This window comes from Rhinatrema bivittatum, chromosome 1 (assembly GCF_901001135.1).
Source record: "Rhinatrema bivittatum chromosome 1, aRhiBiv1.1, whole genome shotgun sequence".
NCBI classification, from domain to species: Eukaryota; Metazoa; Chordata; class Amphibia; order Gymnophiona; family Rhinatrematidae; genus Rhinatrema; species Rhinatrema bivittatum.
The window spans coordinates 650,773,260-650,790,303 of record NC_042615.1 but is presented as its reverse complement, the minus strand read 5'-3'; the positions used below and the strand labels follow the sequence as shown (position 1 = coordinate 650,790,303).

At 41.3% G+C, this 17,044-nt stretch overlaps 1 protein-coding gene across 1 annotated transcript in view; it reads left to right on the top strand.

Moving 5' to 3' along the window:
* The window catches only part of PCSK1 (proprotein convertase subtilisin/kexin type 1), a 166,663-nt gene extending 149,956 nt beyond the window's left edge, over positions 1–16,707 (top strand). Inside the window, exons 13-14 of the mRNA XM_029618534.1 lie at positions 14,043–14,204; positions 15,375–16,707. Coding sequence (XP_029474394.1) covers positions 14,043–14,204; positions 15,375–15,734 — 522 coding nt within the window. The 3' untranslated portion in view covers positions 15,735–16,707. The remainder of the gene's footprint in view (positions 1–14,042; positions 14,205–15,374) is intronic.
* Positions 16,708–17,044: the final 337 nt, after the last annotated feature.

Genomic DNA, 17,044 nt, shown 5'->3' with positions numbered 1-17,044 from the left:
ATCCCGCTAACTGTAAACATATCCGGGTATATTCAGCAGCGTGCCCATGCTGCTGAATATCCTGGCTAAATTAGAAGATACGTTTAGCCCGCTAGTCTTTCAATATTGACCCCATAATGATGAAAAAATAATTAAAGAAAGGAAAAAAATTACAAAATAATAATGGTGGAACAAAATTACAGGTTACTGAAGGTGCAACACTCAGGTTTTGGAGCTAGGCCTGATCGGGTTTCATTTCTAGTCTGGAGAGGTGACAGGATACTATATATTTTGATGCTATAGCTGCTGTTTCTCCTCTTTCCCCCAGGATTATACAGAGTGTTAGCTGGTCATTCTGTAGTAGAAAGTTTTGTATTTTCTCTGTCAGCTTTGCGAAATGTGTGTCTCTGATACCTTTGTATTTTGCTCTAGAGGATGAAATACAATTCTGTTTCTATTTTTCCAGAGTTTGGCTTCTTAGGGTCTCTAGTTCAGTTTTTGTCTGCATCTTTCTGTTTCTAGTCTGTGATCACTTAGAGCTTGACTTTGAGAAGTATTTACACGCTTAAAATTGGGTTTTATATGTGTAAATGCACTTTACCCATGTAAGTGGGATTTTGAAATTTGCTACAATATATGCTATTGAATTTTCCATAGGATTTACCCATGTTAAGTGCACTTAAAGTGGATACGTAGCTTTTTAAAATTGCTATGATAGTATGCACATATACATGCTTAACTCCTTTAAAAGTTAACCTGTTATTCTGTCTGTTTTTTGCATTTATGACTGAGGTTAGGTATTCTGCTGGAGAATATTTTTGTGTATGGATCTGTAGCAGTCAAGCCAATTTGCACCTCTTGATAGGAGGTGTATTGGTGTTCTAGGACACATTGCAATATTTACATTGCTGCCTTTTCATAGGTCAGCTTGTAGTTGTTTAGGCTTTGGGTGTTAGTGCTGGGTTGGCATGGCAAGTATGAAGTGCCGAGTGTGTTTTTTTCCCAGGGTTTTGTGTTACTTCACAAGAGCCTGGTAGCAGGAGTTTGTGTATCTATTTTATTAGGTGACACCAGAATCTGAATATTCTTTTTCGCATTATGAGTAGTAAGGGAACTGTCCTTATTCTACTCTGGGCCAATTATTAGAGCTGTTGCCATGGGCATGGAGTTTCTATTTGCAGAACTGGAGGTTTAGGATTTCTGTTTGGGTTCTATCCCATTCTGTATGGTTTGGAGTTAATGATAAACCCTGGACCTCATGCCCATATAAGAGGATTGGATGAATGATGCTATCAAATAATTTTAAAAGTAGTTTTACTAGGGGGTTATATTTGTTCAGAGGTTTCTTTGATACATATAGGGCTTTAGAGGTTTTCCTTATGGGAGGTATTTTTCAAAAGGTTTTACATGGATTAGCTGCCCTGAGTCTGTGGCGAACCACCTTCACCATCGTAGACCCGGGGCAGCTAATTGATGGATTTCCCAAATAGCCGCGTGGCAGGAAATCCCCATAGCCACATTCTCAGCTGACTGCTTGGGATTGTGATGATCATAGCACAGGCAAACAGCTGAGTGCTGCCTTCTTACGACTGTGGGGCTAGAGGGGGGGGGGGGGAAGGAGTCACTCCTGTTGCAGTTCCCAGTCTGTCATGACTCAGCTTTAATAGCAGCATACTGGCTGCCTTGTGCTGTAGCTACTATGTGTGCTAGGGGTGGGGGTGAGTGAGACAGAAAGTGAGCCAGCATGTGTCTAAGTGTGTCAAACAATGTGTGTGATTGAGACTGTGTGTAAGTAAGAGAGAGAAAAAATGTGTGAGAGCAAGAGACTGGTGAGGGAGGTGACTGGTGTGTGTATGTAAGAGAGAGAGATTGGTGAGGGAAGTGACTGGTGTATGTGAGAGAAAGAGAGATTGGTCAGGCACATGACTGGTGTGTGTGTGTGAGAAAAAGAGAGATTGATCAAGGAGGTGACTGGTGTGTGTGTGTGTGTGTGAGAGAGAGAGAGAGAGAGATTGATCAGGAAGGTGATATGTGTGTGTGAGAGAAAGAGAGATTGGTCAGGGCGGTGACTGGTGTGTGTGGGAGAGAAAGTGAAATTGGTCAGTGACTGGTATGTGTGTATGTGTGAGAGAGAAAGATGACTGGAGTGTGAGAGGCAGAAAGTTTGTGTGTGTGTATGTGAGACAGATTAGTCATGGGCCCTAAGGAAGAGGAGCGTGAGGACAGAGGTTCAGCAGCCATTGCTGCTTCTGGTATGTGCTATTGACCTACAAGGGAAAGGAGTAGGGGAGTTGCTGGAGTGGATAAGTAAAGGTGGCTTTTTAAGTTTATCTTTCTTGACTGACTGCCATTTTAGTTATTGGGTATTATGTGATGTGTCTGCTGTTTGAAATATTTTATTGGTGTTTAGAGAATTTTTAATAATTTTATAAATTTTTAATGTTTTGAAACAATTATTATGTTTATTATTCTAGTTTTAGAATTATTATTTTATATTATATGAGAAATGTATAAATAGAAATGTGGAGACAAAACCTGAACTGGAAACAGCAAGAAGCCAGACTGAATGTATGAAGTGCAACAATGGAAAAAAAAATTAACTTGATTGTCACTTTAATCTGTATTTGGTGAGGGTCTGTCTGTATTCTGCATATGTGACCCAGGTAACAGTATTCTGCAAGCTTGTAGTTTCTGTGTAGGGATCTATAGCAGCTTGGCTTTTTCTGTTTTCCTAATAGAAGATATATTGGTGTTTAGGGCCTGGTTAAATATTTATAGTGTTGCCTTTTCATAGATAGGGTTGTTACTGTTTGAATGTGTTCCATTATGCAGGTGTAACCTTTTGCACATTAGTTTGTGTACATTATTGCAGATCCTGGGAATCTTTTAGGTGCTATAATTTCTGTTTCCATTTCTTCAGTTTAGCACTGAATGCAGAGTGGCTTTTTTGGGTTTACATTCCAGATTCTGTCTCCATATTTGTAATTTGTGGTCTTTCTGTACTTGGTGAAGGTCGATTCTATGTGTGTGAGCGAGGTGGGGTATTTTACTACAAGTAGGCATTTGTATCAATATTATTTGTTGTGTTTTCTCAATAGGACATATATTGGTAGTAAATTACTGTTTTTTCATAAGGAGGGCTAATGCGCCTGGTAGGAGAGAGTGTTTATGTTGCTGTTACTGCGATGACACCAGCAATATCTTTTTTTGTATGGTAAATTGAACAGGGAATGTCCTAGTTCTGTTCTACACCCATTGTTGGGGGTTCAGGGCGGTTCTAGTAGATACAGAGTATATGTTTACATTTAGCCCCGTAACAATCATGTGTTCAGAGTATCACGCATGTGAGAACCATCTATCAAGTGTGTTCCGACAGAAAAAAAGCTGAGAACCACTGGTCTAGGATATGCTCAACTTCTTGTTTATTTAGGAAGAATATGAACTTGTTTTAGAGATTTTTTGGACTTTTCTGGAAACTCAAAATCTTTGGTTTCTCCGGGGTTACTTGCAAGCCCCATGATTTGCAGTAAGTCTCTAGCAAGTTTAGATTTTCTTGTACATTTTCTGGGGTTGGGGGGGGGGGGGTGTAGAATGACTAGATCATGTGTATATAGGAGGAATTTGATATCTGTGTCATTTAGTTTTAGTCCTAGGATTGAGGATCTCTCTAGTATTATGGTAACGTCATTGATCTACATATTAAGAGGGCGGGGCTCAGTTTATATCCCTGTCTCACTCCTCATGCCTGTCTGAAGCTGTCTGTTTACACATTGTTTATTTTTTACTTTACAGCCGATAGTTGAATATATGGATTGAATTATATCATAGGATCCATAGTTTACAATTGAGACCAGGGTGCCAGATAGAATCAAAGGCTGTAAAGTCATTGAAACATGCAAATATTCTTCCTGAGGGGATGTTTTTTATGTGTAGGGTAAAATGTGAATCCCTCTCCCCCTCCCCCCCCCCCAATCTGTGCCTACTTTTGATGTTTAATAGGAATTTTAGTATTTGCTTGTTGAGGACATTACAGAACAGTTTGCTAATATTACTGTTCACACAGATGCCTCTATAGTTATTTGGGTTAATGGCATCCTCATGTTGGTGTAATTAACCCTTCTGACAATGTCCTAGAGAAATGGCTGGAATGTAGAATCAGGTTTAAAAGTTTTACTAGTACTTCCTAGTTTGGACATTGCTGTGTTTTGTGCATTTCATTTAATATCCTGTCAGGGCCATTTGCTTTTCTGGGCTTACATCTTTGAAATAGGTATTATAACTAGGGTTGCCAACTAGCTCTAGATTTTCAGGACAGGCTAATCTAGTCCTGGTTTTACCCCATTGCTTGCAGGAACTTATAGTTGTGTCTTCCCTATAAAGTTCCCTCAGAAAAGCAAGAGTACAAGTCCCTACATGCAGGGGGTAAAACCAGGACTAGATCAGACTGTCCCGAAAATCTGGAGCCAATTGGTAATCCTAATTATTACCTCTAAGTATCCTCCTGACTCTGGCCACTGCTTTATCACACTGTTTGCTATCTTGAGATCACCTGATACTATCACCACAAGGTCCCTCTCCTGGTCAGTGCACATCAGCTCTTCCTCACCTACTGCATACCACTTCCATTGATTTTTCCACCTCAAGTGCATAACTCTGCACTTTTTGGCATTGAATCTTAATTGCCTAGTATTCGACCATTCCTCAAGCTTTCTTACATCATTTTTCATTCTGTCTTCTCCTTCAGGAGTATCCACTCTATTGCAGAAGTTTGTGTCATCTGCAAAACAGCAACCTTTTCCTTCTAACTCCTGTACAATATCACTGACAAAAATATTGAACAAGCCCTAGGACCACACTCCAATAATCACCTCCTTCTCCTCAGAGTGAATTCCACTCACTATTACCCTTTCTTGTCTATCACTCAACCAGTTTCTAATCCAGGTCACCACCTTGGAAACCATACCCAGGCTGCTCAGTTTATTAAGGAGCCTCTTATGCAGGTGCTACATTTTGCAGCTCTCAGGTAGGCCCTGTGAGCCATGCCACGCACCTGATGCTGCAAGCAGCTATCCCCTCTCTTCTGGCAGGCTGCCATTGCCTCTCCTCTCAGTTGCTCCTCTAGGCACGCACATGCCAGACCACACACAACTTAAAGGACCCACAGTGTGAAGCTGCTCATGGTGCCCATTAATGATGTCATCACTTCAGTCCTATAAAGGGCCTTCCAAGGCTTCCTACCTTCGCCTTAGCAATGGGTCATCTACAATCCTTGTAGAGTGAGTTGCTGCTTCATTCCTGCTCTCCTGCTCCTGCTTCTGATCCAGTTCCTGCCTCGTCTCTCCAGCCCAGCCTGCCTCGTTCCCTTCAGTCCCTGTCTGTCCTTCTCCTCACCCGCCTTGCCTACCCACTGACAGATTTCTGGATGACCTCAGCTTGGACTCTGACCACTCTTGCCTTCTGCCTGCCTCAGACCTCAACCTGAACATCAACCACTCTTATTTGCCACCTGCTTCTGACCCTAGCTCAACTCTGGACCTATGATCTAGCCTCCTGGTAAGAGACTCTCACCTAAGAACTGCTGGCCCCTGGAAACTGAGGGCTCAACCCAAGGGGAATGGGACTGGTATAAGTAAAATTCCTAACCTGTCTCTCTCTCTCTCTCATCCAGGTCCACCAGCTGTCAGTGAAGACCTACAGGGCCCTCCCTGTAGGTTGAGCGAACCTCACCACAGCAACAATAGTCCATGAATCTTACAGCAGAGCTTGCAGGATAGTATCTAAAACATTTCTGAAATCCATGTAAACCACATCTAGCACATGTCCTTGATCTAATACTCTAGTTCCCCAGAAATCAATGATATTCATTTGACATGACTTGGCTGTAGTAAAACCATACAGCCGTGTATCCTGTAATCCAATGGATTGTAAATAGTCCGTTATCCTTTCCATTAATGTTCTCTCCACTGATGTAAGGCTTAACCAGCCTATAGTTTCCAACCTCCTTTTATGAAGAGGGATCACATCTGCCCTTCTCCAGCCTTGCGGGATCATGCTCAAATCCAAAATCTATTGAATAAATCCTTCAATGCCCCCCTCCCTCAGAACATTTCTCATCTCCCTTAGTATCCTCCAGCCCCATATCTCTGTCTACTTCCACTTTGTTTTGCTAGTTGCACACAAACACTTTCCTCTGCAAATGGTGTTGTATCCACCCTGCTTTCATATGCACCCTTGGTAACTATCAGCAGTTCTTCTCCAACCCCTTCTTCAATGAAAACTGAACAGAAGCATTTATTTAACATTTCTGCATCTCTCTCCACACATTGATCATAATCTCCTCTCAGTCTTACAAAACCATTTCTGTCTTTCCTTATTTCACTGACATACCTGAAGAAAGTTGTGTCACTGCTCCCCCCCCCCCCCCCCCCCTGGCTTTCCCTCTGTTGCTATATTTTCTTCTGTTTGCACTTTGCCCATCCTGATTTCTTTTCCTTCTTTTTTCAGCTTTACCAAATATTCTTTCATGTGTTCTTCTTTTTGCGATCCTTTGTATTTTTCAAATACTAATCTTTTGGTGCTTATGTTTTCAGCCACTTCTTTGGAAAATCATACTAATGTTCTTTTCTGCTTACTTTTATTATCTTTCATGATATAATGATCTAGTGCTCTTTACATAGTAACATAACATAGCAATGATGGCAGAAAAAGACCAAAAAGGTCCATCTAGTCTGCCCAGCAAGTTCCCAAGGTAGTAACTGCCACTCCGTGCAGGTTATCCCCATGTTTCTCTTAAGGGTAGTAACTGCCGCTCCATGCTGGTTTAGCTTTTTTATTTATTCCCATCCTCTAGCCTTTAGGGATCCACAGTGTTTATCCCATTCCCCTTTGAAATCCTTCACAGTTTTAGTCTTTACCACTTCCTCCGGAAGGGCATTCCAGGCATCCACCACCCTCTCAGTGAATAAATATTTCCTGACACTGGTTCTAAGTCTTCCTCCCTGGAGTTTCAAATCGTGACCCCTAGTTCTACTAAATTGTTTCCAATGGAAAACGTTTGTTGACGACCATGGATCATTATAACCTTTCAAGTATCCTAAGGTCTGTATCATATCACCCCTGCTCCTCCTCTCCTCCAGGGTATACATATTCAGGTTCCTTAACCTTTCCTCATAAGTCATTCGATGGAGACCACCCATCATTTTGGTCGCCCTTCTCTGAACCGCCTCTATCCCGTCTCTGTCTCCTTTGAGATACGGTCTCCAGAACTGAACACAGTACTCCAGGTGAGACCTCACCAAGGACCTGTACAAGGGGATTATCACTTCCCTTTTCTTACTAGATATTCCTCTGTTTATGCAGCCCATCATTCTTCTGGCTTTGGCTAATGCCGTGTCACGCTGCTTCGTTGACTTCAGGTCGTTAGACACTATCACCCCAAGGTCTCTCTCCTGCTCCGTGCACATCAGCCCTTCACCCCCAATGCATATAATTCTTTTGGATTACAACACCCCAGATGCATGACTCTGCATTTCTTGGCATTGAATCCCAGCTGCCATATGTTCGACCACTCTTCCAGCTTCCTTAAATCCCGTCTCATTCTCTGTACTCCTTCCGGCGTGTCCACTCTGTTGTAGATCTTAGTATCATGTGCAAATAGACAAACTTTACCTTCTAATCCTTCCGCAATGTCACTCACGAAGATGTTGAACAGAACCGGTCCCAACACCGATCTTCAGAGTAGGTTCCAGAGTAGGTTCTTGCTATAGCACCTTTTAGTTCGGTCTACTGTTCTTCCACTTCACCTACCTCCTGCAACCCTGCCTCATTAAAGAACTTACCTATTGTACCAGAGTCAGAATTGTTTAAATTAAGGACTTTTAGCTTATGCCTCTGTACCTTGGCTGTTGCTTTATATCAAACTATAGGGGTAGATTTTAAAGGGTGTGCACGGGCGTACATGTGTGCACGCTACCTGTTGCGCACACATGTATGCCCGATTTTATAACATGCACACGCAGGCATGTTATAAAATCCAGGGTTGGCGTGCGCAAGGGAGTGCACAATTGTGCACCTTGTGCGTGCCGAGTCCATGCCGAGCCATGCAACCTTCCCCCATTCCCTATCCCCACCCCACCTTCCCTCCCCTTCCCCTACCTTCCCCGCCCTTTCCACCTACCTTTTTCTTTTTCTTTTTCTTTTCTTGTTTTAAAACTTACTTCAGCCCTGGGGCTGAAGTAAGTTGTGCACGCGATCCCCCGCACAGCGGCAAATGGCCTCTTTGCTCAGAGCCTCTGACCCCGTCCACACCTCGCCCCCTTCCCACCCCTTTAGTAAAGCCCTGGCACTTACTCGCATCCCGTGGCTTTACATGCGTCGCTGGGCCTTTTGAAAATAGGCCCGGCGCGCATAAGCCCAGTTACGCACGTAAATCCTCCGGATTTACGCGTGTGACCCTTTGAAAATCCGGCCCATACGTCTGATAGTCACCAGTGCTAAGGTAAGTGCTTACCTAGACATTAGAGATATTGTCTCCATTTGTAAATACCAGGTCTAATATCTCCCCTTCCCTCATGGGTCCCATCACTATTTATTTGATAGCTCCTTGAAGAGAGTCCATAGGCCAATAGAGAGTCTCTACTGGTTAGATGTAAGGAGGGATAAAAGAGAATTTGAAAAGAAGCTGGCCGCAGAGGTAAAATTCATAATAAAAATGTTTAAAAATATTTCTAAAGCAGGAAGCCTGTGAAGGAATTTGTTGGACCACTAGATAATCGAGGGGGTTAAAGGGGCACTTAGGAAAGATAAGGCCATCATGGAAACACTAAATGCATTCTTTGCTTCATTGTTTTCTGAAGAGGATGTTGGGAGATACCCATCTTGGAAACTTTATTAAAAGGTGATGATTCAGAAGAACTTAAACAAATCACAGTGAAGCTGGAAGATGTAATAAGGCAGATTGACAAACTAAAGAATAGATGGTATACACTCCAGAATTCCAAAAGAACTGAAAAATGTATTTGTAACCTATCATTAAAACTGTCCATTATAGCTGAAGATTGGTGGGTGGCCTATGTAATCTCGATCTTTAAAAAGGGCTCTAAGGGTGATCCAGGACACTTTAGACTGATAAATCTGACTTCAGTGCTGGGAAAAATCATGGAAACTATTCTAAAGAACAAAATCACACAAATATTAAGACATTGTTTAATTGGACACAGCCAGCATGGATTTACATAAGGGAAATCTTGCCTCAACAGTCTGCTACATGTTATTTGAAGGATTTAATAAACATGTGAATAATGATGAACTGGTGGATATAGTGGATTATCAGAAGGTGTTTGACAAAGTGCCCCATGAGAGACTCCTGAGAAAATTTAAAAAGTCATGAAGTAGGAGGCAATGTCCTATTGTGGACTGCAAACTGGTTAAAAGTTAGGAAACAGACAGCAGGACTAAATGATCAGTTTTTTCAGTGGAGAAAGGTAAAGAGTGGAGTGCCTCAGGGATTTGTACTGGGATTAGTGCTTTTTAATATATTTATAAATGATCTGGAAAGGGGAACAATGAGTGAGATGATAGAATTTATAGATGACCCATAATTATTCTGAGTTGTTAAATAACAAGTGGATTGTGAAAAATTGCAGGACTGGAAGACTGGACATTCAGATGCCAGGTCAAATTTAATGTGGACAAGTGCAAAGTGATGCACATAGGGAAAAGTAAACCACACTGCAGTTACATACTATTAGTGTGAAGGAGTGTATAAGAAACTCCCTCACAACACCTTAAAGGACCAGCCACAGCTATTTGTTCCAGTCCTCTTTAAGTCCCAACCCAGAAAGGGATTCTGGGCTAGGCTGGATCACTGCAGATGAGGGATAAGAGACCAAGGCCCAGAGGGTCGAGGGAGGCCCCTAGAATAGAGAGGAAGCCTTCTTATGAGATAACATGTCCTAACTGATGTTTGAATACTGTCAGACCAGCATGTGAGCAGCATCTGTTTTTCTGTTTTGCTTTCAAAGTAAATAAAAGTGCACGTAAGGAAATAGCCAGAATTTGCCTCCTTTGTTTTCCTGGCTGTTTCCCAAGTGGCTACCACCCAAGTTACCACAAGGAGTTACCACACAGGATAAGGATCTGTGTGTCATAGTGAACAATACTTTGAAATCCTCGGCTTAGTGTGTGGTGGCAGTCAAAAAAGCAAATAGAATGCTAGGAATTATTAGAAAATGAATGGAGAATAAAACAGAGAGTGTCATAATGCCTCTGTATTGCTCCACCTGGAGTACTGTGTGCAGTTCTTGTTGCCGCATCTCAAAAAAGATGTAGTTGCATTGGAAAAGGTACAGAGAAGGTCGAGAAAAATGGTAAATGGGATGGAATGGCTCCCCATGAGGAAAGGCTGAAGACATCAGGGCTGTTCAGTCAGCTGAGGGAGGGATATGATAGAGGTCTATAAAACCATGAGTGGAATAGAATGGGTAAATATAAATCAGTTATTTACTCTTTCAAAAAATGCAAAGACTAGGAGACACTCCATGATGTTAGTAAGTAGCAAATTCAAAACAAACTAGAAAAAATTCTTTTTCACTCAACACTCAATTAAGCTCTGGAATTCCTTGCTGGAGGATGATGTTAAGGCAGCTAGCATAGCTGGGGTTATAAAAGACTTGGACAAGTTCCTGGAGATTTAGGAAATAACCACTACTTATCACTGCATAATAGCAGCACGCAATCTGTTTACCTTTTGGAGTCTTGCCGGGTACGTGTGACCTGGATTGGCCACTGTTGGAACCAAGATGGTGGGCTTGATGGACCCTTGGTCTTACCCAGTATGGGAATTCTTATGTTCTTAACTGAGTCTGCTGGTGGGATACTCCACCTAATATCTGGCAGGTTAACATCTCCTACTAACACCAGTTTCCCCTTCTTAGCCATCTGAAGGATAACTTCAGCCATTTCTGTCTTGTTCCTCCACCTGAGTTGGAAGTCTGTAGAACACCCCAGTGTAAACGGAAGTGCCATCATCTCTTTCTAATACAGCCCAAAGTGCTTCCCCCTTTACCCAAATTCTCTGCATTTCGGTTGTTTTAATATTATTTTGGTCATAAAAGGCTACTCCTCCCTTTTCTTGCCAAACTTTGAAGCCTGGTATTGCTGTATCCCAATCATAGGACTTATTGAACTACAATTCTGAGTTCCCAACAATGTCCAGGTCCTTCTTCACAATGAAGGCTTGCAGATCAGGAATTTTATTGCTTAAGACTAGGAGCATTTGTGCTCCTGTCCTTAAATTTAGTTTTCCTTGGCTTGTCTATACTCTGTATAGCCTCATACTTGCTTCTCTTACAATCCCCGCTACTCGAGAGTAGATTAGTGAGTTTCTCACTTTTGTGATTTTCCCCACAATCTTCACTGTCTTCCATTCATCACCCCTACTCTAGTTTAAACGCCTGGCAACATATGATCTGAATATTTCATGTAAGATCTTTATTCCTTCAACAGTAAGGCTATCATTACAGTAAAGCTTTTATTGTTCCATATATGGCCCCAGCTTCCAATATATCTAAAATCTTCCTTGCACCAGGGTTTGAACCACTCGTTAAAAATGGCCATAAGACTAAGTCTTTCCTCTCTCTTACCATGAACAAACAATACTTCTGAAAATGCTACTGTCCTTGCTCAATGCCTATTCCCTAAAATCTGTAATTCTATGTACTATACCAACTTCATTTATGCCAGGTCATTGGTGTCCAAATGGATAGCAAGATCAATGTCAGAATTCCTTTCTTCTGTGATAGTACTTTCCAAAAAAGCTGTTTATTAAGAATTCACTGCCTGATTCTGAGCATTCCCAGTAGCTCAGGCCTAAGCTTTCTGCCTCACTGGCTAATTTTAAGAGGAATGCGCATGCACCCATGCGGAGATACACTGCAATTTTATATTGTGCGCACAAGTACGCGCGTATCATTTAAAATCCCTCTGCTGCGCACATGTGTGTGCGTAATCTTAAGAGGCGGCTTGAGTAAATGTCCAGCACGTATTTCCTCTAGGGCTTTAGTGGCTTTTACTTGTGCATGCAGGCAGATATTAAAACATGTTCGCGCGAGGGAAAAAACAGTTTTTCCAATTAGTCCACCAGTTTTTGAGGTCTTCTAGACCTCTCTGGTTCTTCATCCTGTAAGCTCCCCACTTGACCCTGAATGTTCACACTCTGTTGAAAGCCCTAAAACTCGAAATCTCTAGACTTGTTTCTCATCGGGACCTGCAGCAAAGTTACGTGGATATCACACGGATGCACGTCATGGTCAGCGTTTTTAAAAATTTTTAAATTCAGAGTTACGCGCCTAAGTCTTAGCACCACCCCAGAACACCCATGCCCCCGCCCATGCCCTGTCTCTTTCCTCTCCCATATTCTTGACACGTGCATGAGTATGTACACACGTACTTTGCAGATTCTTAAAATTTGTGTTGCTCACACGTGGCCCGCATACACGCATTTGTGGCCATTTTTGCACAAGTAACGCTTTTTAAATCTACCTCCCAGGGTTCAGGGATACATAGTTTAAGTCCTGGTTTCAGCATATTTATTTTGATGCTGTTACTTTTCACCACACAGATGCTACTCTGTTTTGGCAGCCCTTCTCTGACTTGTCTTCATGCTGTCTACAGTAAATCCTTCTGGAAGTAAGGCCTCCAAAACTAGACATGGTATTCTAAGGTCTCACCAATGACCATATATCCTCACTATGAATTAATGTGCAATTGCATTATGTTCACGACTTTCTATCATTCCTAACCAAAGAAGACGTCAAATAAATTCTCAAACAAATAAAGATGCAGGCTAGGAATTTATTTGATTGAACCTGTGGAAATGCTATTGAAATGCTTGTAGTCATGGTCAGATGATGTATCCAAAGTAAAATTTACACAATTATCTAGGTTTCCGAAAGCATTATCTTGTCCTTTTATTAAGTCAACCTCTTCATTTTATTTTATATGGCAGTAAATAAAGATCTCCCTGCCCACCTAGTGTACCCACTATCTCTTTTACTGCAAAACCATAGGGGCAGATTTTAAAAGGTATGCGCACGGCGTACATTTGTGTGCACTATCCGGCACACACAAATGTATGCCCGATTTTATAACATGTGCATGCAGCCGCGCACATGTTATAAAATCAGGGGTTGGCACGTGCAAGGGGGTGCACACTAGTGCACCTTGCGCGCGCTGAGCCCTCGGGGAGACCAGCTGGCTTTTCCTGTTCCTTCTGAGGCCGCTCCGAAATCGGACAGGCCTCGGAGGGAACTTCCCTTCCCCACCCCCCACCTTCCCCTCCCTTCCCCTACCTGTCCCACCCCCAGCCCGAAACCCCCCCCCCCCCCCCCGTACCTTTATCTAACAAGTTATGCCTGCCAGAGGCAGGCGTAACTTGCATGCACCAGCTGATCATGGCCGATCATGGATGCAGAGTCAGAGTCCTCAGTCACTATAAAATATTCATTGTACCAGAGATAGGCAACTCCAGTCTTCGAGCACTGCAAACAGGTCTGGTTTGCATGGAATATGCAAATGAATATGCATACAATATATTTGTATACAATGGAAGCAGTCTATGCTTTGTACCACCCTTTCTTGAGTTATTGATAACATTCTTCATTTGTAGGTTGCTTTTTTTTTGTCTTGTTATATTTTTTGTGACCACACCTCTATTTTAAATACGATTGCTTTTAAGAAAAAAACATCCTTACATTGCTTCCATTTAAATGTTTGCCACCATCAGATAGTATTGTAAAATATCTTGGAGTAGAGCTGAGTTCATGTGAGGCTTGTACTATTCCTTGACCCATTATTTTAAATTATGCATGATGCCTGTATTGTCAGTCAACAGTGAAACATTGTTGCAATAATTCTGACCTAATTGAAATACAGTACCTACCACCTTCTCTCTAAAAAGAAAGCTAGGATATTGAATGCTAGGACAAATACCAAGATCTGTATTCATTGCATTTTGCATGACTTGCTGTAAGGCTGCGGTACTAACATTTGTGGTTAACTTTTAGGGTGGAAGATTAGAGAATGAAGGTCAAATTGTAAACTGGAAACTGATTTTGCATGGGACCTCTACACAATTAGAGCATATGAAGCAACCTAGAATATACACGTCTTACAATGCCGTTCAGAATGATAGACGGGGCGTGGAAAAGATGGCCATCTCTTCAGAGGTACAATACTAAATGCTTTTAATAATTTACTTTTGTTTCATTTTCTTGTTTTTAGAAATGGAAAGACTAGTCAAAAGTAAAACAATGCTTATAATCATCGAATGAAGACACCCACTGGATCTATTTGAATTCACATTGAAAGTAATTCAAGGAAAGGATTAACATTAGAGGGACAAGGCTTGCTGTCAAATGAGTCCAAGAGGAATCTTTTAGTTTTCAATATTAGACAACCTTGTCCTGCTTTCTGCAGATCACAGAAAGAAAGATGCCATGTCAAGTAACAGAGAAACATACCATTCATTCAGATCTTCATCCAGACTTTTTTTTCTATTTCAGTAAAGTGTAGTAGTGAATTGCCAACCTATTACAATTTAACCTTAGTCCCACTCTCCCTTTTTCTCTCTTACACTTTTCTCTCTTCTGACCTTCCTCACTTTCCCTTTCTCATCCTGGCAATCAAACCAATAGCAGGTTTTCAGTGGTGGCAGTGATTTCTGCCAGGTAATGTCAGGTCACCAACCTGGAACCTTTCAGAACCACAGCAAATTGCTTCCTTTCCCACGCTGTAACCAGAATGGAGGTTTGAGGCCGCTGCTGGCCCCAACTTGTTTGTTGTTGTTTTTTTTTTTTTTTTTTAAAGAAAATCAGCATTGATTATATCCAAGACAATAAGTCAAACTCTACGAACCAAGGAAACCAAGGTTCAAATCCCATTGCCACTCTTTGAACCTTGAGCAAGTCACTTCACCCTCCATTGCCTCAGGTAATAAACTTAGATTGGGAGCCCTCTGGAGACCAGGAAATACCTGGAGTACCTGAATGTAATCTTATTTAAAGTGGCTGAAAGGCAGAATATACATCGAAATAAATAAAGTGGGTTGGCTCAAGTGGAATCGCAGGATTAAAGAAAAACAAACCTGTTCACTTCAGGGCATCCGTTTCCCTGAATCCACTGTCTGTGCACAATTTTTCCATAACTGTGTGCTGTGTACTTCCTTTGGCTTGGAAGGGAAATAACTTCCTCATACCAAATGTCATTTGAACTTTGGACTTGTTGCGTAAAATACTGTTTGGAAATGGTTTTATGAGTTCCAACTAATCTTTTAAAATTAATTTGTCTCAGTAGCCATGGTGAGTGATTGTTAATAATGATTATGTTGTATATTTTAGGACTATAGCATGCAGGAAACCCTTAGTGAAAACCCAGAGACCACAGAAAGTACCTCCAGCACCAAGAAAACGGATGAAAAAGTAGAGGCGGAGGCCATGCTTCATCTACTGCAAAATGCTTTTAGCAGGAATAAGTCCAAAGATACGGCACCAAAGAGAATCTCCACCGAAAAGTTGGACATTCCATATAAGCATTTCTACCAAGCCCTGGATAAATTAAATAAACAGTCGCAATTAAAGAACTCGGAAGACAATCTATACAGTGACTATGCTGACCTGTTTTATAACAGCAAACCCTACAAGCATAGAGATGATAGACTGTTGCAAACCTTACTGGATATTGTGCAAGAAGAAAGTTAAAACTGAGAATATGCTGCTGAGTTGGAAATATTCATGACCCTAATTCCATTACATTTCATCCTTGATTTGTATTATTTTGACTTCATACAGGTACATAGCAAGTACTGTATGAATAAGGGTGGACAGGCAGACTAAATGTTGTTGTAAAATTTCAAAATAGTCATAAATGCAGACGGTAAGTATTTATAATTGTTAAATTTCAAGTATTTATTAATTTTTTTTTTTTAATGACATGAAAGCACTCACTGTTCAGCTCCTATTTTTTTGTTTTATTTATTAGCACCAAAAATAGAGTCTAGTTGGTTCATATTTTCTTTGAAATTGTTTTTGTGTGGGTGTTTTGATTAGAGAGACCAAAGTCAACCTTAGAAATCTTACTTCATCATACTTCTTTTTAAGTTACATCTGTTCTTATAATTCATGGATTTTTCCAATCAAAATTTTGCCACCTAATACCTCTCTCTTTCTCTCTCTCTCCTTTCTTCCCTCCAAGTATTTGCTTATAATACATCCTTAAAACACTTCCTCCCACCTTTCTTTGGTTCTTTTTTCTTATTATTTTTCCACTCTTCTCATATCTTATGGAAAATGATAACGCTGGAGCGTTATCCTTCTGTAAGAGACAGATTACGTCATTCGGATATTTTGATTCACCTCCATTACCGCCAAACACCAGGCATGTCCACTCCATCTCAGTCTAGCTCCATGCAAACTAACTAATCACTGGCAGAAATAATAAGCAGAATGTGTATCTTGAGGAAATTCCAAACCATTCTAGTTTAACATATGCTACAAGTTTCATTCATCTGAATTCAGTCCTTAGAAATATTGACAGCCATAAGACATTCTCCGACTTCATCAAATGGCCTGGTGGATGTACACTGCTATGTGGAAGAACCAGAGTTCAGTATCCAAACCCGTCTTTTGCTCCTTGGGCCATCTGGGGATGGGAATGCTGCAGAGACTGCACTCACAGCCACTGGGGAGGGACGGGGAGGAAGAGGGAGTTGACACCATTACACAATGTTATGGAGTAGAGGAGTAACAAAGGGTGTCATATTCTATCACTGGTTTGATTGCAAAGTTAGCTAGATAAACTTATCTGTCTACCTTTGGTGGGATATTCATTGGTGCAGCCTCACTTCTGAATATAGCCAGCTATCTTACCAATAGCCAGATAACTTTCTCCAGCTAACTTTAGGACAGCTCTTTGGCACAATCAAAGTTAGTTGGATAAATAATTCTGCTAACTCTGAATATCGTAGTTAGCTGGATAACTTAGCCAGCTAAAGTAACTCCTCCCAGAAATG